This window comes from Balearica regulorum, chromosome 3 (assembly GCF_011004875.1).
Source record: "Balearica regulorum gibbericeps isolate bBalReg1 chromosome 3, bBalReg1.pri, whole genome shotgun sequence".
Classification (NCBI taxonomy): Eukaryota; Metazoa; Chordata; class Aves; order Gruiformes; family Gruidae; genus Balearica; species Balearica regulorum.
The window spans coordinates 78,934,242-78,959,996 of record NC_046186.1 but is presented as its reverse complement, the minus strand read 5'-3'; the positions used below and the strand labels follow the sequence as shown (position 1 = coordinate 78,959,996).

Below are 25,755 nucleotides of genomic sequence, written 5' to 3'. Positions count from 1 at the left end.
AGGAGCAAACCTTGCTTGATCCACACAGATGGAAACCTTTGATTGGGAAGGAGCAAGCCTGCACCTCCTACACCCTGTGTCCTCTCATCAGTTTGTCAGGCTGGCTTTCTAACAAAACCAAATCCCTTTGCTTCAGCTCCCATGCCTCAAGGATCATCCTTCAGTTATTCCAGCTATGGCTGTTCACCTCCCAGTGCACACCTAGCAGGGAGCTTGGTGGTTAACTCTGCCAAGGCCACTCTGTCTCCAGTTAACTCTTCTGCATCTGCGTATCCTCCAGTACTAAGTTGGTGGAAGGAATACCCTACCACATTATCTTTATGTTATGTGGGTATCTATTATAACAAAGGGTCTCTTAAAAAGACAGATGACAAAAGTTGTCTAAAATACCCTCTGATTTCTATACCCCAGTCCTTCCCCTCTATCCCTGCTTCTGCCTCTACTCCCTTAAATCTGCTTGTGTAGTTGCATCTCCCTTATGAATTTCTTCTATGTTCTAAGATACAGCTCTATTATAATGACTTTGATACCTTAAATAAGTTAAATGCAATGTAAGAAAAAATGTGCAGAAATGTGCCACCTAGAGGGAATTGCAGGGGTTCAGGGGTTCAAAAAGTATCTAATAATCCTTGGAAGTACTTGCATGGTCCCTTCCTAAGAAGGCAGGTTTTTTTGCATATACCTGCTGTCTTTTGTTTCTCCTTCAGCATCAGTACTACATCCAGCCAAATGCTCTCCTGCCTGAGAATTGCCAGGGTCTTCCTTGGTTCTGGATGAGCAGAAATGGTTCTGCAGCTTTTCTTGTGCAGAAGAATCCCCTGTGACGCTGCCAAAAATCCAAATATCTTTGCCTGGGCATGCCTTGTTGCTACCTGTAAGATGCCAACATAAAATTCCTGCAGTACCTATGGGTCATCAGGAATGACTAAGCCTTTGTCTCAGTCTTCAGACTTCAACAGTTCCTAACAGCCACATGACCTTGGGCTTCTTCATATTGCCTCCTTTCATTCTTCCCTCTATATACCTTCTGTCCATCCCAGGTAAAGCGACCTCAGCCAGGACCTCCCTTGCTTTACTCCCAGCTTCTGTTGTGGTTCTTCCTTTCTTCACTTGGGATACGTGTACTTTCCAGCTAAAGCTGAAAACACAAGGTTATCCTGAACCAAGTTCTTCTAGACCCCTTAGTAAACTAATCAACCAGGTAAGTGGATGAGGTTTCTTTCTCTTGGCTTGAAAGGTAACAGCAGGAGCATCGAGAAGTTACATAGAGGTGCTGGGAGCAGATGCCATGTGGATAGTGATGTTCCCAGGCCACCAGCACTTGGAAGCTTGGGGAGTTCCACAGGCAAAAGGGTGTAGCCAGCACTTCTTCAATAGACAAAAAAAAACCAGGCTGGTATTCAGGGAAGATAAAGGTGTTATGTGAAGTCTACAGCATATGTTGTGAAGTATTTTTTGAGAGCTGGTTTTTTGGGGTGTTTTTTGTGGAAATTTTTCATTTGTTTGTTTTAAGCTTTAGCTCTCCCCTAACCCCAGCATCCCTCTGTTCTGCTCCTGGTCTCTTTCCTGTTGCCTCTCAAGAGAAATAGTGGTGTTTCCACAAGGCTTCTTGCAGCATCTGGAGAAGTTAAGAGCTATAGCCAAGGATAATTTTTTTCCCCTTCTCTTTAAGGCAGAAAATGCTTGCTATGGTGAAGTTTGGCTTTGCACTAATTCATATTTTATTTGAATCCTAATCTTCTGGGCTGCCTAAATAGTTCCAATATTGAAATATACTTGACTCAACCAAAGGAGTTAATGGGACGTTCCTGGCCTCCAACAGGGCCTGAGCTCTGCCTCTTGGTAGGACAGGACTAGCCTCTGTGGAATTTCTCGGTGCTCCTAGCCCAAAATGGGCACAGGAGGAGAACAGGTTATTGGCATTCTCCAGTACTTTACCTTTTCTGCAGGGAACTTGCCTTTCATAAAAAATGAAATGGAGAGACACTGGTTAATGCAAAATAATGGCTTTTAGAGTAACAATAGCTCAGAACTGATTTGACCTTGTATTACAACCATAACTTTCTATTCCCATTTTCCCTGCAGTGTAAATAATGCCTGTTGTAAATCTGCATCACTCACTGGAACTTTATTCTGACTGGAGACCTGGCCCATTATTTTTCTGCAACAACACATGCCCTATATTTGCTTACATATATAAATGTACTAAGCTAATTTTGCAGAGTAGGAGCACTTGAATGTTTGCATTTCTGGTGACCGCTTTATGCAAAGTCAGATTTTTACAGCACAAATTTTCCATTTCAGTTGAGGGCTCTTGAAAGATAAAACTGGGAGAAATGTGTAAATTGTATTGCTGCAAATTAGCCAGCTGTCCAGATGCCTTTCTTGGGATTGCAGTGCAGTGCACTGGTGTGTTGTGCCAGGCCTGGTATCTCTATGCAGATACATGAGGGAACCTTTTAAGAGAAGCTGGTAGGATATATTTTTAAGCTTAATGCCAGCACTGAGAGGAGATTGATGAGGGCAGTGTCACTAGCTGCTGGTAGACGTGTGTATGTGCATACATGCTTCTAAAACAGCTTCTTAGTACCTTTCAGTTGTTGTCCTTCAGCTGAGGCCAGTGAAGCAATGACAGTTTGTAACTGCTGAGTATCCAGCTCCATTTGGATCCACAAATCAGATGTGTTCTTCCCTGGAAAGGTGGCAATCTATGCATTTCTATACTGTCCTTTACAGCACTGCTCTGAGGTGTTGTGATTTGGTGCCCTCATCTCTGAGATGCTTGTTTTCAAACAGACAGCTTCAGCATCTGACAAAAGATCTCTAAGTTTCACTGCTAATCTAGTTTAAGGAAAAAAAATCCCACAACCCACGTAGGGTTGGGGAGGGAAACACCTTTGTTTTTGTAGATGGAGGCTTATGCTGCAGGTTGACATTCCAGCAATATTAACTTCATTAAGGCAGGAATGCAGGGCTGCATTCTTGCACGGGAGGGAGAATGGGGAAGATGCTGGGCTGGGGAGGAGCGGGACCACCAGGGAGAGCTGGTACATCGGGGTGTCCTCCTCCTTCATCCTGGCTTATTCTTGGGGTTTATGTGCACCTCTCAGTAGGCATGATAATGACCTGGAAGTCCTCAGGCTTAGCATCTGGGCTCTCCCAGAGTCATGTCTCTAACTTAATTCACACAACAGAGAGAAATAGAGGCTGTGGGGTGTGGGTAACACATGGCTTTACTACAGTGGAACTGCTCCGTCATCCTTTTCCCTGTTCTGTCCCAGTATCCATGTGTGATGGGATGGCTCAGGTGCTTGGTGCTGCCATGTCTTCCTCATGGCCAAGGAATAATTCACGTATTTCCCTAAATGCCTCTGAGCACGGGATCGTTCCTGAGCGAGAAGGGAAAACTGCCCCCACAGCCTGTTATAGCCGTGCAGGTTCCTGACCCTCTTTACAAGATGGCAGCTAAACACTGTGGTGCTGGCAGAACCGATGTGGGCTTTATCCAACAGTGCCGTGCCATCAGGAGCAGCCCCAGTCCAGCTGTGGGAGCCCATAGTGGAGCAAGTGCCCTGTCCTGGGACTACTGGGAGCTGTGCTCCTGTTATCCCACTCCTGTCACTTGCTGTGCAATTGCTTCCTAAATGAGCCTTGATTTACTTCTTAAGAAAAGCTTGAGAGAGACGCTTATCAGCTTGGCAGCTGACAAGGGACAGAGACAAGTCCAAGAGATGGACCAGACTCATCTCTCACTCACTAGGATTTCTGTCAATCTTTTCAAGGCAGCGTTATCTGATCTGAATGGACTTAAAGAAGGAAGGGTTGGGGCCAGCATAGTTCCCTGGTTGCCCTATCTTACAGGCGTAAGTGAAGAGGCACGTACAAGATGCTGTCTCTGTGATGCTAAAAACTCTTCCTCTCCTTGTCAAAATAGCAACACAACTTCTATATCACCTTATGTGCTACAGCACTTGAATTCCCACAGGACTCTTTTGGGATTGTCCTCTTTATTTGTGTCCAGTGTTACTGGTATTTTACACAAGGCTTCCTGTTAGTGTGGTGTGTGGACCAATTCTGGCTAGCACCAGGTGTGGTTTCTCTCACTTGAGGTGGGAGCTGAAGGAGGTGGCGATAGGGGGTTGTTTTGTTTGCTTGTTTTTTAAAAGCATGCGAAGGAAGGATTTGCTGTATCTGCCCCTGTAAGGAACTGGAATGCTGTGGGAGGATGGCTGCGGAGGGTAGCTCAGAGCACCCTTGAATACCTGCTGTAACGCTGGCCTCTGCCAGTTCTTCTGCTGTACAGACATGAGTGCAGGCTCTCATTTCGTTGTAGATCTCCATTAGAAAAATTTCACCTCTTTTCTCCCTTTTTTTCATTTGACATCAGAAAGCAAAAGCCAAAGCTTGGAAGTCTGGGCTTGTCTTCAAGGGTAGAAGATTGTTTTCTGAAGGGTTCTTTTTCTTTGTTCCCTTTTTTTTCCCCCCCTACTCCTTTCATGTCTAGGGCACAAGCTCTTCAACTTGGCACTTATGTCACCTGTCAAAACACTTTCTTGGCAAGACCAAAGAGTAGAGGGACTGGTCAGGCAAATGTGCTCAGCTGGCATTGCTGCTGAAGCCTGAAACACCCATCAGGTCTTTTTTTAAGACTTGAGAAGACTTGGGGAAAAAAAATCTTTCACTGGCTGAGTTGTTTGGATTTGATAATTGGTAAGCAGTGTTACAAAACTTTGGCTTTGAAAGCAGCACAAAGCTCTTTCAAGATGATGTGCTGTTCAGGCTGTCTCTTCTTCACCCTCACCTGGGTGGAGAGCAAGTCCTGGTCCTTCGAGGCAGGCCAGGTTTCCCTTCCTTTCATCCGTCTTTTGCTCTATGAAAGAAGCTGGGTGTGAGCAGGAGACGCCAGACCTTCTGAGGAGGGTATTTGGGTTTGGTCCTCCTCCTCCTCACCGTTTCAGAGGATTCCATTCATATGTAGAGGATGAAACCCGTCAAATACCTGACTCTGTCCGCTTGCTTATGCCATGTTGCACCATGGTGCTACATGACGGCTGAGTGGAAGTTTGGGTAGGGCTTGCTTGTTTAATAATAATAAAAAACTTGAATCCACTAAACTGACAGTACAATTAGCTTGGTAAGATGATGTTTCCCTTCTGTAAGTGGCTTCTCACTTATAAAGCAAGAATTCTGCATTTCTGGCTAAGGTGTTTGGGAAAATTTACCTCAGCATCTCTTGATCAAGGCATAGCTGACCTTCCTTCCATACTGTCTGGAGCAGCACATGTACTTAGGAGACTTGGTGCCCTCTCTTTTCCCTGCCCTGTCTATTCCCTGGTCAGCTTTGTTTTGAAGTGTATTGCTTGGAAACAACTTGTATAGTGATCCAAGTATTTCACGAATAAGAATTTCTATTTCTTTAATATTATATGCTTTTTCCTCTTGTCTTTCAGATAATGAATATGTTTTTATAGACCTGGAACAGAAGCTTAGCAAATACTTTTCAAAGGAATGGAAGAAAGATACCACTAAAGTAAGACAGATGTTTAATTTCAGAGGCTACTGCTTTGGAATTGGACTATACAGTGAAATGAAAACTCTTAAACTAAGGTCCATGAAGCATTTCTTGAAGATGGTCTGCAGAATGCTGTTCAGTAGCAAGATGCAGTGACTTGTGCACAGCTGTAAAATTAATTGAAAGAGCTAAAACAGCCCCTTACACAACTTTACCTGAGCAATAGTAGCCACACGGTCGCTGCTTAGCTGCTACAGGAGTGGAGAAGGTCCATTGGTCAGTCTTCCTTTTGAACTTAGCTGAGCCCGCAAAGAGTCTGGAGACCTCATTGTTATCCTTAAGCAAAACAGCCTAAAATGACCTTTTGTGACTTGAACCCGATACGAAGGAGAGGGCTGGAGCTGTGACTCTTCGAGTATATGCAAGAGGACAGTGGAGCAAGAGGAAGGATATTTTGTTCGAAAAGAGTCTTAGTTCTTTAAGGCTAGCCAGCCCTGTCAAGGGAGGGGAAAAGCTATGTGAAATAAAGACAAGCCTATGTAATTGTTTAGTGCCGGTCATTCAGACATGATAATGCCTGTTTGTGTGTGTCATTATTAGAGGAGCCGCAGTCTAGAACAAAGTGTAGTATGTAATTACATTCAGATATCTTAATTAGCTCATTATAACTTTTTCCACCTTCCTTAAGGGTTTTCTTTTGCAGAGTAGGCACGCTTGCTATTTCTGCTGCTTAGAGAAGTTTGCAGATGACTAGTGAGATTCTGAGGATCTCTCTTATCCCATACCGCTTCTCCCAAACAAGTGAGCTGTCCCAAAGACAGCTGCCAGTCGTGCAGCGGGCTGTCTGTCCAGCCAGCAAGGGTTTCCCGAGGCAGGTGTTTCTGGTCACCTCGGGATGGGGTACGCTTTGCAGTTGCTTTGAGGCTGGATTCTTGCAACACTTTTTAAGTCAGGATAAGTGTCAAACCTCTAGTGTGAGGTGAATCATAAAAGGCTGAATGAGTTGCCATTGGCAGTACTGAAGTCTGAGAGGAGTCAGGCTATCGGACTGACTTAGCAGACAGGGATTTAATCCTTACGAAGAGGTTTCAGCTGAAAAGTCCAGTCCAGCTGATAAAATAGGGTGACTATGAACCAGTTCCAGAAATAAAATGGAAATATTTGCATGATGATCAAGAAGTTTCTGTCTGCATCAGACGTGCACGGCATGCCACGTACCTTGTCCCAGTGAGATGGGTCTGACCAGCAAAGCCTTGGAACTGCCTGTGTGAGCGGAGTTACCTGTATGTACATTAAAAAAGCGAGTGGCAAAGTAGGAAGCATGAGAGAGTCAGCTAGCAGGATAAGATGCTCCTTTTTTCCCCTTCTCTTTTTTTCTTTTTTTCTCCTGTTTAAAAAAAAGCCTGTAAGTCTGAACGGTAGGCTGTAGTTAAAACAACAACAGAACTCTTGCTGACTTTCTTCTAACAGACATCTTCAGTGTGAAGCAGACATCAATGTCTCCTTTTGGTCTGTGGCTGCAGGAAGGTGTGAATAACTAAACATTATCCTCGCCAAACAAAAGGCAAGGAGTTAATACTGAGCTGGTGCGCCTCAGCCTCGGGCAGTAAATGCTGACCGCAGCAGCGCGTGTGTCCCTGCCGAGTGATGTGGTGTGGCGCAGAGATAGCTGGTTACTCCTAGGTGTGCCCTGGAAACGCCGCGGCCGTGCCAGCGTGGCACGCTGCCCTGCCGCCTTGCCTGCCGCTTTGGGGGACGCTGTGTCAGACTTGCTGCGTTCAGCGCTAACGCGTCTGCGGCGCTGCCAGGTGCTGAGCTAGGTAACTTTGTGCCAGGCTGGGCATCCCCAGGCTACACTGGGACTCATACCTGCTCACCCCCACCATCCAAAATCTTCTGCCCTCCCTTAGGGCGTTTTGCTGTTTAGCCTGGTCTAAATATTTTATGATGCCTCGTTGTTGTGAGCCTCCAAGGCAGTCAGATCCCCCCTAAAACTTGCCAGGAGCTCAGAGTAGAAAATGAAAAGTGGTATGGGGAGTGAGCTTGGGAGAAGAGAATGTTACCAGACGGGGTAATAGGAATTTTGGATGCTGAAGGTAATCTAACTTATCTTCTGTCTCTGCTCTAGGGGACAGAGAAATTCAGCCCTCCTTTTGTTGCATTCTTTAGAGTACAATACTACGTAGAAAATGGAAGAGTAATAAGGTAAGTTCCGTTCTGTGGCAGTTACTGTGTTTTGAATTATACACTGTGTTCTTAAAAGGCAACAAAAATAATGTTTCTTTGTTAAGCTCATCTCTATGAGCTCACGGAAATAAGCTTAAAATCTGCTTGATTTTATTTTTTTTTTAAGACCTTCACAGACTTCCTGACCCAGGCATAAATGTTTTCCCCCTGAATCAAACTCCTTAACCCTAGGAAAATTGTGACTGCTCTTCCATCTGTGTTTAGAGAGCAGGTTGAATGACGACAGTATCAAAATACAATTAACACACTTTTGCTTGCGTCTTTTGGTTGTATGAAAAGCGTCAGATGAATATACCAAAAATAGCTATTTACATTGCAGAGCACTTGCTGCTAATTTTGATTCTGTTTGGGTTTTTTTGTTTGTATCTGAGCAGTGCTCTGCGCACTCTACTCCTGGAAATGGACTTTTGTAAATGGACAAAAGAAATTACTTCATAAGTTAGAGAGTTTTGCATTTGAGTGTAGTCCGTTCACATGGAATACTGGCTGCACTCAAAACACCACCACCCTCACCCATGGTACAGAACAAAGGATGAGGTAGTTAAAAATGAACAACTGACAGAGTTAATTTGCATCAGCACTTCTGGCATTGGGCTGACCCCGAGGCAAGCCAAGAGCTGGGATCATTTGGATGGATTAAAATCTTTAGCAAATTTTTGGCATTTTGTTCTCAGTTTGAGCAAAACTTGGTGGGGTTTTGTGTTTTTTCTCTTCATAGTCTTTCATTTTGGATACAGTAGAGTCTTTCTTCTGGAGTCTGACTGTTAAGCGGTTTTTATTTTGCTTTTAGGTACAAAGAGAGATTGCATATCATTCTCCCACCCCCAATGTACATATCCTTTAGCATCACAAGCAACTCTCTTGGACTAGTAATTTAATTGGAGAGGTTTGTAGAGCCATGCAGAGGTAGTTACATGGCCCCTTCAAACTATACACGCACGCTTTTATGAGCAGACTGTAGCGTCCATCATATGTACATGCCAGCAGCCTGCTTCCCATGAGCTCTTACAGCAGGGGGTGTGTGGGTTATCAATGCTATGTGATAGTTATGCCTTATCAGACTATCCCTGTTTAGCGTAGCTTGAGGAAGACGATAAAAACAAGCCCAAGGCTCCTGTGTCTTTTGATCTACCTTGCAGGGAATTAGCTGTTGAAAAGTACCTTGAGCCTAAGGCAAGGTGAAATGAAAAAGCAGTGCCAGGTTTAGAGGGGAAAGGAGGACAGGTGTGTAAGAAACAGGACTGGGATTGAAGGGAGTTGACTCTCCTGACTGCTACAGGCTTTCCAGAGAAACAGAAGTGCTTGATGTAGTCAGTCTCCAAAACAGGTGTGACATGATTTGTCTTTCATCTACCTTCTGCCCTAACTTCTTAGATCTCATGCTCCTCAAGATAGAAGCTATCATTTCTCATGTTTGTACAACATTTAGTGGGAGAAGACCTTGATCTTGGCTTGGTGCTCCCTACACGCACATAACTGTATCAGGGTGGCATTGGCACGCATAAGGGATGTCAAAGTTTAATCCCTCCTCTCAGAAGGAAGATGTGTTTGAGGGGCCTTATCTGAGCCTGAACTTCCTTTTCTTCAAGTAAATTTGCCTTTCTGTCTTGCAGCGATAAGGTGGCACGGCAGCTCTACTACTGCCATCTCAAAGAGCAAGTACTTATGTCTCGGTGCAACCACAAAGAAGAAATCTACTTCTTGCTGGCTGCCTACAGCTTACAGGCAGACTTGGGCAACTACAGGGAGAAGGTCCATACTGGCAAATATTTTGAACCTCAGGCTTATTTCCCACAGTGGGTAAGTTTGGGGGGCTCTTTCTGTCAACAGATTGTGAATGCAGCAAGAGCTGTGTCAAGGTGGTACCTAGCTGTAGCCATGCAACTTCCCCAACTCCTACTGCAATGATCAGGCAGAGTGGTAGAGCGTCACCCTGAATTTCCCTCAGGAGATATCTCCTCTCTTTCCACTGGATGTAGGTGCCCGTTCCTCCTGGGCTCTTCATCAATGAGGTGCGTGGTGCGTAACCTTCCTTGGTGAGGGAACGTGTTGGTGTCAAATTAATAACTCTGACAGTGTGGCTGTCTTTTTGTTTAATTCTTCTATGGCTTAAAGGGTTGTGTGTTTTCAGTGGTACGTCAGCAAGATCTGCACAACCTAAGCTCTACAGAAAACCTCAGGACGACAAAGCCAAGTCCATTGCCCTTTGTTTCTATCTCTGTAATGCTTACCTCTGGGATGGATAGACCCAAACCCTAAGGGGTAGTACTGCTGTGCAGTGCCTCTGGTGCTTGCTTTGTCATTAATCTCTGGCTCAACTGCAGTAAGAGAAAAGGGAACAACCTGGAAATGGGTTTGCATGCTTGTTAATAAGCACATGCATGTGGGCTTGTGCCCTTCGATACTTACAAACAGCTTAGCCAAAAGTTGGTTTAGTTGTCAGATGAAGGCAAATTATCTAAGACTCTATATCAGAGCTGGTTACCTGCAGAGAGTTCTCCTCTTGCAGTCAAATGTCAAGAAAACTGTTGATAAACACTTCAGCATCCATAAAAATAGAAAGGGAAGCTAGCTTTGTTACAGACACAGCACTATCACATCCTCTGGAGAAGGATGTTCCCTGGGACCTGGACAGACCCTCCTCTACAACCTGAATTAGTTCTGGAGGCCCCTTCTCTGCTGTGATAGTGGATTTTAGCCCAGCCCACGCCTTCAGATAGCTGTCGAAAAGCCCAGATGCCTGTGGTAGCTGGCTGCTTGTCCCCAGGCCAGTTGTGTCACCCCTGAAAGGTGGCACTGTCACCTGCTTTGGGAAGAAGGTTCAGAGCACTGACAGGGCTTGTGTTGGGGAGGAGAGGCTGGTAAAGTCTCCTCTATGCACAAGTCCCAGCCTGCCTGCCTTGCTGTGCAGAAATGTGCCTTTCTCCCAGACAAGAGGCCTTCATCCCATGCTGTTCCTTGCTACGGGGCACCTGGCAGGACGTAGCTAGCAAAGGGCTGGAAAAGGTGGGTCTCATGCGTGCTGTTTCTGGGGCAGTTAAAAGTCTTATCACAGACTATTGCTCATCTGGCAAACATTGCAAAGGCCAAGGCAAAGCCTGGCTCACCTGCGCTGAGCCACAACCCCAAGCAAGTATGTGGGTGATCTATTACATCATTACAAAGAGCAAAATCTGGCAGGCATGGGGACGCTTCTCTCCCTGCCCCCAGGCTCCCGTGGGGAGATACTGAGCAATCTCCTCCTCCAACGCAATCTCTTCCTCCAACACGTGCTTGAGATCATTTGGCCGAGGGCTGCCCCAAGCCTCATGCTAGCGAGGAGAGGCGGTGCTGCCCCGGGGTGATCAACCCGCCTTTGAACTGTGGAGCTGGCTTGTCTCTTTCTGCTGATGTTGCGCAGCTGACGGCATCGATGTTGTCCTCCACCAAGCCCAGCCTTCCTTGCGGGAGGGCAACTATTCTGGCAGGGCCCGCAAAGGAGGGCAGAGGTGGTACCAAATGAGGGGCTTAATTTAAAATGGAAGTGGGAACTGGGTGGTGATGGAGTCTGACTGTTTTGAGCCAGGGCAAGCTGTTCCTGGCAGGATGTTCTCGGGTACCTGCTGGGAATCTAGTTTTAAATACCCCCAATGGTGAGGGATTTTGTGAAGTGAATTCAGCCAACACCCCTCTTATCTGTCACGGCTGCTCACAGCCTGGAAGGGGCCAGTCTGGCACAGGAGGGGCCGGGCTGCCCTGTAGCCTTGTACGGAGAGGGGACATGGGCAAGCACGGGAAGTGGGCACTCGCAGAGCAAAAGCCCAGTACAGGTTTTTCTACTGCTTAGCAAAGCCACGTGCCTGCCAACCACTCCCGACAGATACAAAATACCTGAGATAGTGTTACCCACTCCTTTGAGGATGGAAATGCTACATAAGCCTAACATATAATTTCTAGTCTTAGAAGGACTACCTAGCATTTCTGCAGTGTTTGGAGATGTTGCTGTTGATTGTGTTGGCATGCAGAGCGGTATTTGTTATCTGCCCATAAGCATTTAGGGATGCCAGGAGTTAGGAAAACTAATTCCAGCACTTGAGAATGGAAAGAGCTGACACAAGCTCTGTAGTCTTGATCTGTTATGATTTTGCCATCTAGGATCTGTTTGGAGACGTTGGTATCATCTGTGCTGCTTTAAATGCTTATCCTCCAGGGAGGTAGAGGTGAACATGGACTAACATCCTGAGAGACCATACGAAGGTCCTCCGCCTCCAGTCTCTGCTTTGCTGTTGATCACAGCTGCTTCCCGTGGGGATCGCTGAAGAATTGCTGACTTGTTTGTTTTCCTTGTGGTTTAGATAATTGCGAAGAGGGGGAGCGACTACATCTTGAAACATGCCCCAGAGATGCACCGAGAACAGCAAGGGCTGAGTGCTAAGGAAGCAGTGCTGATGTTCATTAAGGAGTCCTGCCTGCTGGAAGATGTGCCTGTCCACTTCTACAGGCTGCAGAAGGTTAGACAAAGAGCTTCTTATTTTGAACTTCTCTCCCATCATTAATTGGGGGCACTGTTGCATTTTTTCACTTTTTATTTGAGTGACGGTTGCGTCTGATTCAGACAGGCCAAACAAATGTAAAATGTTCAACCAATGAGGTCTGTCCCCACAAACAAATCTGTTGCAAATATATAGGTATAGCTGGAATCTAGTTTCGTTCCTTGGCCAAGAAACTGGCCACAGGAATGGAAGGCTTAATTTTTGTTCCTGCCTGTCAGTGGACTTGCACCAGGGAAATCACTGTGAAGCCTTTTTTTGTTGCAATCTATTGAAATGGTGACAAGAAGTTGGCCAGCTTTCACACAAATGCCATAAAATAACTGAAGGTGACACTGAGTCATCCTGACTTTCTTATCCCCTCCAGCTCTGTCAGAGTGGTTGGTGTTTTTTTCAGCTGCATGGCAGTTTTTGGATTCCTTGATTGTTGCTTGTCCCTGAGTTTTAGACTCCTTACCCAAGCCTGCTTAACCAGAACACACTTCATTTTCACAGCTAAGAGAGTTTAGGTCTGGAAATAGGACTAAAGAGAAGTTTCTTGTTGCACTTAAATGAGTGAAACCTGCTTGTACAATTAGTAAAAGGCTTGAACCTTTTCTCCAAATGGAGATACTCCACTTTGCCAGACTCATAGTTAAACTTCTTGGTTGTTTGTGCTCAGTGGCAATTATGTCTGAGAGGTATCCATGTCCTTTGACCACATCTAGCACCTCTAGTTGCTGGAGAAACGTGCATTTTCTGGAAGAAGTAAGTTCCAGTTTGGTCTGCAATCCAGGCTTAGTTTCAGTTCTTCGCAAACCATAGCTGCTCCCCCTACCTCTCCTCTGTCCTCTCTGTTTTGATTCTAATGCTGTTAATGATGCAGTCATAAGAGGGTTGGTTACACTTGAATGCCGTAAGAGATCCAGCTGGCAGGACATGATACAATTCATATCTGAAAGCACTGAGGCTGTGAAAGTGATTGCTCTTAATAACCAAATTCCTGTCTGACTTGAACTTATACTTTATGCATTGCTAACTCCTTCCTGTGTTGTTTGATCCACAATGTGCTCTTCTTCCTGCCGTATGACACAGTTATCTCCTCTCACGATGATATCCTCCTCCTAGGTGACACTGGGTCACAAAGCTCCCAATCAAGCACAGAGGGGTGCCAGTGCAGGTGTCAGTGTGCTGGCTGCCCTGAGATTTCAAAAGCAGCCACTTCTGTATTACACCTTTCTTGTGGCTGCTACTGAGGTTGGGAACTCCAAAAGACAAGACAGCACTGAACCCCCATATCTCTCCTCCAGACCAATACTGATTTATGCAGCTCTTTGCCTTTAGGAGGCAGAAAGCATTTCTTGGTGACTTTAAACTGGAGATATGGGTGGTAACAGGGACAGAGGGTGAGGTAATATGATGGCGTAAGGCTTGCGTCGTGATAAGCCAAATGAGAAGAGTAAATTTTGATATGAAGTTTGAGCTCTGTGAGCCCAGAAACTTCTACCCCAACGTTTTCTTCCTTTTGTTCCTCCTAGCAAGAAAAGCATGTGTTTTTTCCCCTTCTGCTAACTCTGCTGTGCCAGGAGAGACTGAAAGAACTAGTTTATGATTTTTACATTTTATTTTTTCTAACTTTAACCAAAGGAATCTCCTCATTATAGAGCAAGTGTGTCATACCAAGATACAGCATGAGAAAAAACAAGGCAGTATTCCAGCCCAGCCCCATGAACATTTAACACTGCCTGCTCCCCGACACTGAGATCAAAAGGTTGGGAGGAAAGTCCCTGTACCTTGGGCATTGATTAGCTCTCTCCCAGCCAAGAAACACCTAAGGTCCAGCAAGTGCCTGGATGGGAACAGCAGTGCTGTGGCAAGGAGAGGGGACAGGCATGCCTTCTGTTTCGGGCTCTCTGTCACCTGGAGAGTGTGAGTGATGCATGTTCTTGGGGACAGCAGAAACAGCACATGGCAGTATGACAGGTTCAAAGGTGCATCCTTGAGCAATAATTGTTCATGCCCTCAAATCACTAAAGGTACAAAATTCCCTGTCCAGGGCCGCTTAGGGCATTTGCTGGTGAAATGCTTGAGTCGCCCAGCATGAGAGGATTTTAGGTGTAAATATTTCAGGGGTCAACAAGGCAAGGTGCACTTTAAAAACACCATAAAAACCAAATGAGCTGAAGGCATCTGCCTGATGAGCAGTCCTGCTACCTCTCCTGCAGTAGGTGCCAGAACAAGAGCGTGGTCTTTGTAGATTAACCTTTGACTCCAGGCTCTTCTGTTCTTTTAGGATAAGAAGGAGGATCGCCCCACAGTTATCCTGGGCCTGACCCTGAGAGGAATGCACATCTATCAGGTAACAGACTGCCGTGAAAGCCTTCTGGTGTAGCATTAACTCTGCCCAGCTCCCCTGTCCCCCCCGCCCCCGCAGCTCCTCTGCCTCCCCTGCGATCGCCAGGCCCTGCATATCTCAAATTCTTGGTGGTTTGCAAATTCTTTGCGAGTCACTGACTCCACCCTGTACCTGCCAGTCCCTGTGTCACTCGAGTTTGATGTGTTGCAGGAGGTGAATCACGTTCGCCAGCTCCTCTACGACTTTCCCTGGTCGCACATCGGGAAGCTGGCGTTTCTGGTGAGTATGACGGAACAGAGGCCATCTGGTAGCGGGCTGCCGACCTGGGAGCTGGCAAAGCTGTCGGCCTGCCCATGCTGCCGTGTCAAGTCCTGTCACTCATATGCACAAGACGGCGGCAATCTCTGGTAGCTGCATGGCTGAAAATGTGGTCTTGCTCACTGCACTGGCGTCTCTCCTCTTTATGCAGGGGAAAAAATTTGAGATCCAGCCAGATGGTTTGCCCTCCGCACGGAAACTGGTTTACTACACGGGTTGCCCCTTCAGGTCGCGGCACTTGCTGCAGCTCCTCAGCAACAGCCACCGGCTCTTTCTGAATATACAGCCAGTGTTGAAGCAAATCCAAAAACTGGAGGAAGCTGAAGGTATGTGATGCAAGAGCAGGTGACTTTGGTAAGGGGAAGAATACAGCACGTTAGGCTCTGCTTCACAGTGGCTGCTCTCTAATTAATGGTGTTTCTGTCTTAATGGGAAGCCGGTGAGAGAATTAGAGGTGTTAGATATGTTTTGAGTCCATTACTGGGAAGTGTTTATGGCTCCCACACCACTACACTGCGATCAGAAAGTGTGTGTGTGAGAGCAGTAGAGGGGGGAGTATCTCCCTTTAAGTAAGAGGAGAACCTCTGTGCTGCCAATTTGTGCAGCATATTTGACACATGCTTCTGAGTGGAAGTAATTTTGAATAAAAAGCTTTCCCTTGGGATAAGATCTTCTTGTGTTCAAGCAGCAGTACAAGTTGTGAGCACATGTCTTAATTTTTTAGTGCCCTTTACTAAACAATGCACACAATTTAGTCTATAGTGTCCGACAGTTCAGAGGTAGGAGTTGCAGGTGCCAGAAACAGCCTGAGAGCAGATCAGACTCCCAGAAATTGTCTTGTCTGATGGGGTCCCCTCTCTGTAGGAATAGTGATTGATCTCTGACAGTCCCTGGTACTCTTCCAGGCAAGCTTCAGACATTTCATCACTTCTCAGCTTGCCCCTTCCATTTTCCAGCTCTGCAAGCTGGGTCTCCTACAACTTCTCAGCCTACCTCTCCCTTTCTTCTTGCCTTCTCCTGGATGCTTTTTTCCCCTAATTTCCTCACTGCTGTTCCCTGCTTTCTCCATTCACACTTTGTGTCTCTTCCGGGGTTTGTAAGCCTTCTATCGTTACTTTCAAGGTCAGCAGAAGTCAGCCAGCAGTAGTTGGTCTCCTTGTTTGAGGCATAGACTGACTCCTTCCTGGGAGAAGTCAGGAAGACACTTGTTTCTGGTTTTTGCCCATCTCAACTAACTCTACAGAGGTTACATCCATCTCTGAAGTGGTGATCGGTGGCTGTGTGGAATCTGTGTACAGGGCAAGGTGCCCCTTGGTCTCATCTAGCTTGGTTATTTCTGTCTTTCCCATCAGTGGGGTTATAGAAGTGGCCTTGAGCTGTGTAGGCACAACCAGTGGCATGTGCCAGTCGTCTGTAGAAAGACTCACTAATCAAGTGTGTGTGGGCAAAAGACCCTGGGTTGTTTTGTGTCTACTAGCGTCTCATGGATTTCTTGACCACCCTTAGCACGCCTCTTTTTAGGTAACAGATACAAGCCATAGGAGAAATAAGTAATAAATCATTAATAAATGCTAGCCATGGGGATCCTGTTCTTATCTGTCTCTACATGCTGGTGACTGTTTTGAGAAACAATCGATGCATTCTGTTTTTAAAGACTGAGCACTTAAGTTAGCTAAGTAATTCCCTTCTTCTTAATCTTTCCTTCATTCTGGAAGCTATTATTTTCCGTATCGTAACTGCCTCTACCTGCCCATTCTAATTCAGGAGCTGCTGGGTTTACTGTAAGTATGACTGACGAATTCTTTTACAACCAGCTCTGTTGAGCAAACAAAACACAAAATTGTCCCTGCATTTGCTCAGTAGCTGCAGAAGATTTTTTTCTTAATTGTCGGGTTGTGCCAGTCCCAGAACTTACCAATTATTTTTTCTAGCCTTTCTTTGGTCTTGGTTAAAGTTCCCGCTGGTTTCTGTCGTCTTTCTTCCTCAGAGAAGAAGCGCTACCGGGAGTCCTATATCAGTGACACGCTAGACATGGACCTGGACCCATGCGATAAGAACTCGCGCGGCAGCGGGAGCAGTGGGGGCAGCCGGAGGGATAACCGTCTCTCACGCCAGTCCACGGGGAGTCACAGCAGCTCTCACACGTCGGGCATCGAGGCTGACTCCAGGCACCGGGTGTCGGTGGAAATGTCAGTGGATGAGCCCTTCAGCATTGACCGGGTGCATAGGAAAGAGAAATCCTGCAGCTCAACCATCAGCTACGGTAGCTCTGGCATTGACAGTGGCAGCAAAGGACGGGCTGAAGACGACTCTCAGGACGATGGTAAAGAATGGAGATGCAGAGCCTAAGCCTGCTCTTGTCTTCTGCAGGAGAATGGGGAGTAAAAGCACGTGAAGCAGCTTGGAGCAGAAGTGTAATTCTAACCTTTCTCCTGCTGCTCTCTTCTTCCTAGAGCTTGAGCTGGCAGTAGATGAGCCAGAGGAGGTGCCCGTAGATGAGCCTTTAGAGGGAGACCAGTTAGAGGAGGCCACTGTGGGAGAATCTGTTGAATCTCTTCCTCTAGATGCTGTTAGCTGCCAAGGTGAGATGGCTTTCTGCTACTGCTCAGTGCTTTTCTTTGGGCTGTAGCAACAGGAAGATATGTTCGGCAAGCCAGGCATAATCTGAGGGATCTCAGGAAGCTGTATCTTCTTCTGAACAACTGCCAGTGCTACTCACTGCCCCACTGCAGCAGGATTTGAAGTTGCTCCTCTAGAAGTTAAAGGCCAGCACCCTGTATTGTACAGTGCTGCTCTCCTCTGTGCTCCTCAAGGTCTCCCTTCTCCAAATGTACCTAGTTTATACTCAGCTAATGAGAAAAAGATAACTGAGGCAAACCTTTTGTAGTGAAGGAATTTCTTTAAAATCTTGTATACCACAAAACAGCCAAGGGGTTCAACCACAGATTAATGGGCTAGTCACAGGAATTAATAGGTAAAGTTTTGTGGCTTCTGATACAGGGAATGCCAGCCAATGGGCTCACGCAGGAGCTGCCTGGTCTTTAAACATACAGCCTTTGTAGCAAAGCGAGATGGGTGAATATGGGACAAGCTGGTGAAAAGTTGTTTTCTTGTGAGGTTTTTAAACATTGATCCTTAGGGAGGAAAAAGGAGTACTTGTGAGCAAAACTCCCAGAGCATTGAGGGTGCTTACTGATGTATACTTATATTAATAGGATAGCACTGCTTGAATGTGGCCTGTGAGAACAACTTCCCTTTTCCCCAGCCCACAAAACCTCAAGCCTGCAATACTTCTCACTTCTTTCTTCTCCTCTGCAGCTATGAATCAGGAATCGCTCTCTGTGGTGCAAGTCACGCTAATAAAAATGAGAGGTCAAAGTGTGGAATCCCTTCACCAGGTAAGGCAGGGTGCTCGGCAGGAGGGTCTGTGTGTGGGCACTGAACCAAGGTCTAGTGTAATGGAGACAGCTGTAAATCAAATGAACTTGATCGGTCTGGATTTGACTGATTTTAAATGGTGTAACCAGAACCAGCTGTTGGCCAGCTACTGCTATCAGGAATAGGATGAGAGCAGTGTTTGGGTCTGGAATAGTGTATAGAGAGGTTTGGAGCAACCAGCATGGAAATCTTGCAGGCTGGCTATAGTCTGCTTTAGGCTTCCAGACGGGAAATGGAAAATAAACCACTTACAAATTTTGAGTGCAATGTAGAGCCAAGACCATCCGTGCAGTTTGGGCGTGGGTTGCAAACTTGATCATCTTCCTGCTCCTGAAGCCAGCAGGAGCTCACATCAGAGCAAAACCAGATGCTCAAGCTCTAATTACTATCATTTGTGTGATTATACTATGTGTGTGCTGAACTTTTTGTCAACATTTTATTTTCATCAAACCCTTGAGAAAAGGCAACTATATATGGTAAAATATGTCATAAGTTGTGCTGTGGAAAAAGCTTATTAAGATGTCTTTTTAAAGTCAAACGATATTTCTTTTCAAAATATAGTTGTACCCACTGGGGTAGAAATGTTGTGGGTTTGGGTTTTGGGGGGTTTTTTTGTTTTGTTTTTTAATTTAAAAAAAGCCTCTATCATTTCTTCTCTCTCTGAATCCAAATTAGCCTTATCTACTAAAAGAATTTTAAAAATCTGTTCATCCTTTTCCCCTTTACTGCCACCTCTTTTCTGAACAAGGACTTCAGTCACTTTTTAGGACTCTTTTTCTCTTTTCATGCTTCTTCCTGGACCCAGTGAAAAGAGATAAGGAATTTTCACTTATCAGCAAACAAGTCCATAAACTGCTATAGGAGATTTAAATAAAATCTTGGCTATTCTTTACAAAGCTGAAGACCATGCAGTACAAATCATAATGAAATTATTCCTGTATTTGAGTGGAATGACTTAAGAGTGCAAGGCAGGGAGCAGGCATCTGGCTTAAAATACTGTTTTTTACATTAATGCTTTCACCAACACATACTTGTGCTGTTAATTGATTGGGATGCATCTGTCTTGAAGAATGTTTCTGGTCAACATGGAACTGTTTAAGCAATTGCAAGGACGTCTCTTTCCCCTGGCTGCCACTTCTATGTATCAAATATTTGCTGCATCTTTAAACAAAAAAAAACCCAAACAACTTTCCTTACCAGGCTATGTAACGAAACAGTGCAGGAATGAGTTTCCTTAAAGCTGACGGGACCATACAGCGTGTGCCTGTTTATGGGAGCGCAGCTAAGCCAGCACAGGGTTTCCTCAGGGTAGCTGTTGAATTCCTTTCTCGTGTAGGTGGGAGAAGTGGTACTGGGAAGCAGTTTTCCATGTTGCCAACAGAAGTATCTTGGTTTAAAAGTGGTATGCCTGAAATCAGCCTTAATATTAGCATTTAAAAGCTGATTATGAGGAAACAGAGCAAGAAAAAATAGGTGAGGAAGTTGGAAATGTCTCAAATGGTCAGTAGTTCCTCCACAGAGGCAGAGTCACTACAGCTTGTGTAGCAAGACGCTGTCTCTGGGAATTCTTGTTGGTTTGTTGCTCCTGTTTTCTTCATTGTTGAACAATGTTATGTAGATAAAACGGTATGTTGCATTTAGTGATTTTTTTTTTTTTTTGGACAACGTAACCCATTAGTTTGCCAGGTTGCCTTCTGAACCTTCCTTTCAGCTCATTAGACTTTCACTAACTCTGTGTTCAAGCAGTTGGGGTAATTTTTTGTTATGTGTACTTTGCCCGTTTGAGGATGACTGCACAGATCTGCCAAGAAGTGTCAGGTCATTCAGATGTCAATACCTGTCAAGTGTGTCGTCATTGTACTGGACTCTGAGGACGCAGTGCAGGGAGATCAGGATCTGGCTTGACATGGCAGGGCAGCTTAATACGCTTGTAATTTCTTAATGGTTCACAGCTTCATTAAGCCAATGTCCTTCAGAAGGCTAGTGGGGCTGTTTTGAAGGAGTGCAAGAACAATTTTGGAAACCTATTAGCATGCATAGCCAGCATCCTTAAACTGCATCTGAGCTCATCGTTTTTATTCATGTGTGTCTTACTGAACTGGCAGGTCCGATCACCCAGAAGCAGGAGCTGCACGGACCAGCACAGCCAGAGTTTGGATGACATCCGCCTTTACAAGCACCAGCACCCACCACTAAGTGCCACGCTGTCTTCAGACACGTCTCACAGCTACACGTTTGGCTGCAGCCTGGAGGATAAGCTGTCTATCTATGGCTGCGTTTATTCCACAGCAGACTGCAAAACCAAGTCTGCCCTTTATGGGAAGCGATCCATGAACTGCCTCTCCTTGGATCTTTTGGGAGAGGACCAGCTTCCAGAGGAGTTTGTGGTGTAATGAGATTGGAGCTCTTCCATACCAGGAAACAGCTCATCATGGAAATATATACCTCATTAACACATGTGATGTCACTTTTGGTTCTTGCAGGAGATTGTGAGCGGCTTTGTTATTCAGCTTCTCAATCAGTAAGTGGCATCACTTCTGCAGACCTGACTACAGGGCAAATCAACTGGAGTGTAGCACTTACCGTTGGCATTTGAAGTGTCTGTCTGAGCAGAAAATGGAAGTGGCCTGCACCATTAGCAGTGACACAACCAACATGAAAACCAAAAACAGTGGACCAAAACTGACACTGAGCTAGTAAAGCAAACACTGTGTCTAAATGGATTTATCAGAAAGAAATTTAAAGTCTATGTCAGTTTATCTTCCTGCCTTTCTCCTGTGGTCCAAGTATGTGAATCTTAGTGTACAAATAATTTGGTCGTCTTGAGTTTGTGCTGCTGCAACACTGCCAACAGCTGTCAGGCCAGGATAGAGCCTGAGCACATTTGGAGGTTTGTGTATGGCAGTGTCTAGCCTGTCCCTCTTGTAATGGACCAAGTTGCCTATTTGCTTTACTGGGAGCAAGACCTGCTCAGCCAGGAGTCTATTTCTCTTTTTTTGTTGTTTTGTTTTGTTGTAAGCATCCAGCCAAATAGAAATGTGTGTTCTTTTTTTTTTTTTTTTCTTCTCCCCCCTTCCCCCCGCTTTATGCAACAAATGGAACTGTCTCTCAGCTATCTACTACTGCCATGATGCAGACTGGTAAATAAATGCTTATATCCTTGGGGAGATGGGGGAGGAGATAAAACAAGTGACTCAGCTGCTCCTGAGGGTACAGAAGACAAGTTAAGAGCTAGAACTGACTGGCTTTTGAAGACAGGAGTGTGACTGGAGAATTTGTCCAGGCATGATCACCCCTTACTTTGAATCATACTTTTGTGTTGCTCTTTTCTTTGTTTTTAATAAATCTCCTCCTTAGAATTTTTTCCTCTGCATAGGAGGCAAGTATGGACTGGAGAAAGTCGCTTAGGAAGGACAGAGTGACTGTGTCCAGCTTAGTCATGGATAGGTCATGCAAACGTGAGTGTGTGATGCTGCAGGGCTGGTGATGGTGGAAGCATAGGGTGTTTGTGTGCCAAATCGAGGGTACTTGTTTGGCGCTTTTGAGCAGTGGAGTGGGCTGTGCTGGCTCTCGCTAGGAAAATAATGATAATTATGCTGTTTGAGTCAAGTATTTGGTGTGGAAAACATCCTGCTACCTTGTTACATCCAAATGTCTGTCTGATTTTTCTTCCCTATCTTCCCTCAGTACCTCCTCCCCTCGTTGATGTCCATTATTTGGGAAGCTTGTGCTTACAGGCACATGTAACCTCTGCCTAGCTTTTCACAGCTTTGCAAGTGGAAGCTAATAATTTTTTGGCAAACTCTGGAAGCAGACTGATGCTATTGTGCTGGGCAAGGAAGTGTGTGTTGTGCAGTGTTTATCACTCAAAAGCTGAAGACAGCAGAATTCAGGAACAGAAGGAAGCCAGACCACGAGGAAGAGGGTTCGAGCTGCTGCTTTGAGCATGGGCTTGCTGGCTTAGCAGTTGCTCTCTGGTAAATTGTGTTGCCCTAAAATGTAAAAATAGCAAATCTGTGAAGTCTGTCATCTCACTATTTCTATGCAAGCGAGTGTGGTATAGAGGCAGAGCATCCAGGCACATCTGGCATCAGTGGCCATACATCCTCTGCGATGACTCCAGCACCAAACCCTAGCTGTGTGTTTGAGGAATGAATGATGATCACTGTAGCTATGACTTAACTGACCCTGCCACCTTTGATGACACTGTTGGGTTTTTTTTTGTCATGAACAATTAGGAGCTGTGTGTTCACCATAGCCTCTTTTCCCTTCTTCCAAGCAAAGCCAAAATGCCTTTACAGAGTACTTGAGATAATGTTTACTGCATTCAAAATAAACTCTCCTAAATGGATCTAAATGGGTAAAGGACATCTGACTGCTTGTGAAGAGTCCAGTCACCTCCTGGATTCAGGAGGCTGGTGGCCATGCTGCAGGCAGCAGCCTTGTTCTTGCAGCCACCGCAGAGCTGGAGGGACGACTTACTGCAGCAATGTCCATCTGTCTGTGGAAAAGGTGGGGAGTCTGGAGTGATGGCCCTGCTAAACTGTTGCTCTCCTACACGCACAGACATACAGTTACTCACGGTTCTGGCAATGGTTGTTAACAGGAAAAAGACCTCAAAATTCAGCAGGTGGTGTTGTTTGGAAAGGTGTCATAAAACACGTGTGCCATGTGCTCACACCCGTGCACACTCATCTCAATCACATTCGTACCTGCTTCAGCCTAACCACCTTACTGAAGGGTTTATTGCCACCCAGCAGCTCGGTGGTTTCTTTTTGTGGTTACCAAGCATTCGATGGATTTGGTGAAATGCTGTAATCCTGCTGTCACTTGTTACAATACACACCGATGCCTGAAAAAGTGTAATTGGCTCTTGCGTGAGCACCCATTGCCTTGTACGTACGTGGGGGTTTCTTGTATTTATTCATGGCTGGTGGGGAAGGCAAGCTCTCCAGGTCTGACCATCTTGTCTCTCAGCAGTCTACGCAGCTCCCTCCAGTACTATAAGTTACATATGCATATGAAGGGGAGACTGGACACTTTTGTGTGTAGACTGAGAATGAATTACTATCTTACAAGCACTGTGAATATCTATTATGCAAGTTTTTGTATTCATTTGGAGAAAAAAAACCCTGTTCCTGCTAGTAATAGATTAATTTTTTGTTTGACGTCAGATTTAGAAGGTTTCTTATTATTTTTTTGGTTTGATTAGTTTGGTAGAGGGTAACGTGTAAGCATTTATCAGCTGATGTTAGAAACTAGCTGCCAATATTTGTACATATTTGTAAAATACTCATGGTATAATCACTCTATTTTAATGGTAAAAGTTTCTCCTTTCCATGAAAGGAATTTCTTGTTTAAAATAAAATATAAATAATTATATGTACAACTGCAATAAAGTATGGATGAAAAAGGTAATTGTATATAAATTTTTTTTTTCTCTCCAAGAGGTGCATGTCAGTGACATCTTCCGTTTGAGATGGTAGGTTGTGGAACTAAATTTGCTGCCAGATGGTAACCCATGTGAGCTGGGCTTGTGATGGCAAACCCAGAGACACTGCAGCCTTTTCCCCTCTGCCACCTTCAGTAGCATGTCGCCAAAGGGGCCTCTGTCAGGCATTGAGGACCCAGTCAAGCAAGTTGGAGTCAGTGGGACCACTAACGGGAGCTGAATCTAACTGAAGAGACAAGTTAAGCTGCTCGTGGTGGTTAGTCAAGAAAATAGAGCGTGCAAATTCCCAAGGGTGGAGAGAGAGAGGGAGAGAACGAGAGATCCTGTCAGCATCCTCCCGGGGGCTGCATCTGAGGACGGGCACGCCAGCCCACGTGATGCTCTGCCGTAAGTCACCCAACCTGCTGGCCTGGTGTCTGGCATGGATGAAGGAAAGTTTTGCTTTTCTTGGGACATAAATCTATGAAGGAGTGCCATAGTGTAACTCTTCACATACCTTCTTGCAGAAGCTTGCTGATGGGCGCGCTCATAAATTTTCTTTTCCCTTTCTCTGGATATGTTAGGGATCACTAAAGCTAGCATTCAGGAAAATAAAAAAACTAATGTACTTTGATTTTTGTAGTGCTGCCCCTATTTTTATGACTTCTGCTCTTGTACTTCATCTTTCTGCCCAGTACCTGCTGTGTTCCCAGTACATAAATTTTCAAGGACTTTAGAGATTCATCCCAGTTTGGTTTGGGATGCTAGAAGATGGTTTGGTTACAGATGGAGCTTTTTTATGGAGGTAAAATTAAATAATAGGCAAATATTAAGTCACCTAACTGAAGGGCTTTGTCACTTCTCTTTGTTTCTTTGCTTGGCACGTAATGGCACCTTCTTGCCCACTATGGTAGACTGCTGCTGACCAGAACATATAGGATGAGTCTGTCTCTGAAGATGGGACTTCTCATGGTACCAGAGAATCCTGTGTAGGTTCAGTAAAGTGGTACAGCGTGGGATGGGGGAAATGTTACTGCGCCTGAGCTGTGCTGAGGCATGCCAAGCGCGGGAGCTGCATGGAGGTAAGGTCTGAAGGTGTGTGCTAAAGCTGATGGGGAACGGGGGGGGGGGGGGGGGGGGGGTGGGGTGTGTTTGAACACCACAGGTACTTTGGGTGAAGGAAAAGCAATTCCTCCATGGAGTTCTTGGCAGCAAGGTCTGAGACACTGAAGGCTTGCACGGTGTTTTAAGAGCCTGAACACTTTTGAGCAAGAACTGGTCATAAAGTCTCACACTGGTGGGCAAGCTCCCTGCTGCAGCTCCTCCCCAGCCGGACGAGCACAGGCACAGCAAGGTGCCCGTGTTGTTGCTCCCAGAGAAGCCTGGCTGAGGCTGGGAACGGCTAAGGGGGAGCCCGGCCCCAGCCCTGCCCCATGGCCTAACGCCATGGCCCGCCCGCCGCTGCTCCCGCCGTCCCAGCAGACCCTTTCTCTACCCTGTATTAACAACGGAGCCCGTTGTTAATAACAACCGAGCCCAGGCTGCGTCCTCCCTTCCTGCACCGGCTGAGGGGCCCGCGTGGGGCGGCAGCCGGAGGGAAACGCCTGCTGATACACTCCGCTCCCCGCCAGCCCCCCCACCCCGGGCCGGGCCGCGCAGCGGCAGTGCCGGGCAGGGGCGCGGGGCGGCGCCCGAGGAGCGCGGCGGCCGCTGTCCCACGGCCGGGGCTCCTCCAGCCGGGGCTACGGGCGGGCCGGGGAGCTGCAGACGGCCGCCCCACGCTGTCCTTTACGCCGTCGGCTCCGCCGAGCGGCCTCACGCGTAGCTGCCGCGGGGTCTAAGTGGTGCTGGAGGCCGCGTCCCCTGAGGCAGAGGCGACACCTCGGGGAGCAGCTTCTGTCAGCGCATCTCCAGAGACCAAACTGCCCGCTGCCCCCGCACACGG

General features: G+C 46.1%; 1 protein-coding gene across 2 annotated transcripts in view; it reads left to right on the top strand.

Moving 5' to 3' along the window:
• The window catches only part of FRMD1 (FERM domain containing 1), a 44,394-nt gene extending 20,597 nt beyond the window's left edge, over positions 1 to 23,797 (top strand). The window contains exons 4-14 of one of the 2 annotated variants that reach the window (XM_075748606.1): positions 5,451 to 5,530; positions 7,641 to 7,717; positions 9,373 to 9,559; positions 12,094 to 12,249; positions 14,561 to 14,626; positions 14,834 to 14,902; positions 15,093 to 15,267; positions 16,929 to 17,264; positions 17,395 to 17,523; positions 18,260 to 18,339; positions 20,485 to 23,797. In XM_075748606.1, coding sequence (XP_075604721.1) covers positions 5,451 to 5,530; positions 7,641 to 7,717; positions 9,373 to 9,559; positions 12,094 to 12,249; positions 14,561 to 14,626; positions 14,834 to 14,902; positions 15,093 to 15,267; positions 16,929 to 17,264; positions 17,395 to 17,523; positions 18,260 to 18,339; positions 20,485 to 20,772 — 1,643 coding nt within the window. In that variant the 3' untranslated portion in view covers positions 20,773 to 23,797. The remainder of the gene's footprint in view (positions 1 to 5,450; positions 5,531 to 7,640; positions 7,718 to 9,372; positions 9,560 to 12,093; positions 12,250 to 14,560; positions 14,627 to 14,833; positions 14,903 to 15,092; positions 15,268 to 16,928; positions 17,265 to 17,394; positions 17,524 to 18,259; positions 18,340 to 20,484) is intronic. The other variant, XM_075748607.1, reaches the window with a different exon arrangement.
• The last annotated feature ends 1,958 nt before the right edge of the window (positions 23,798 to 25,755 follow it).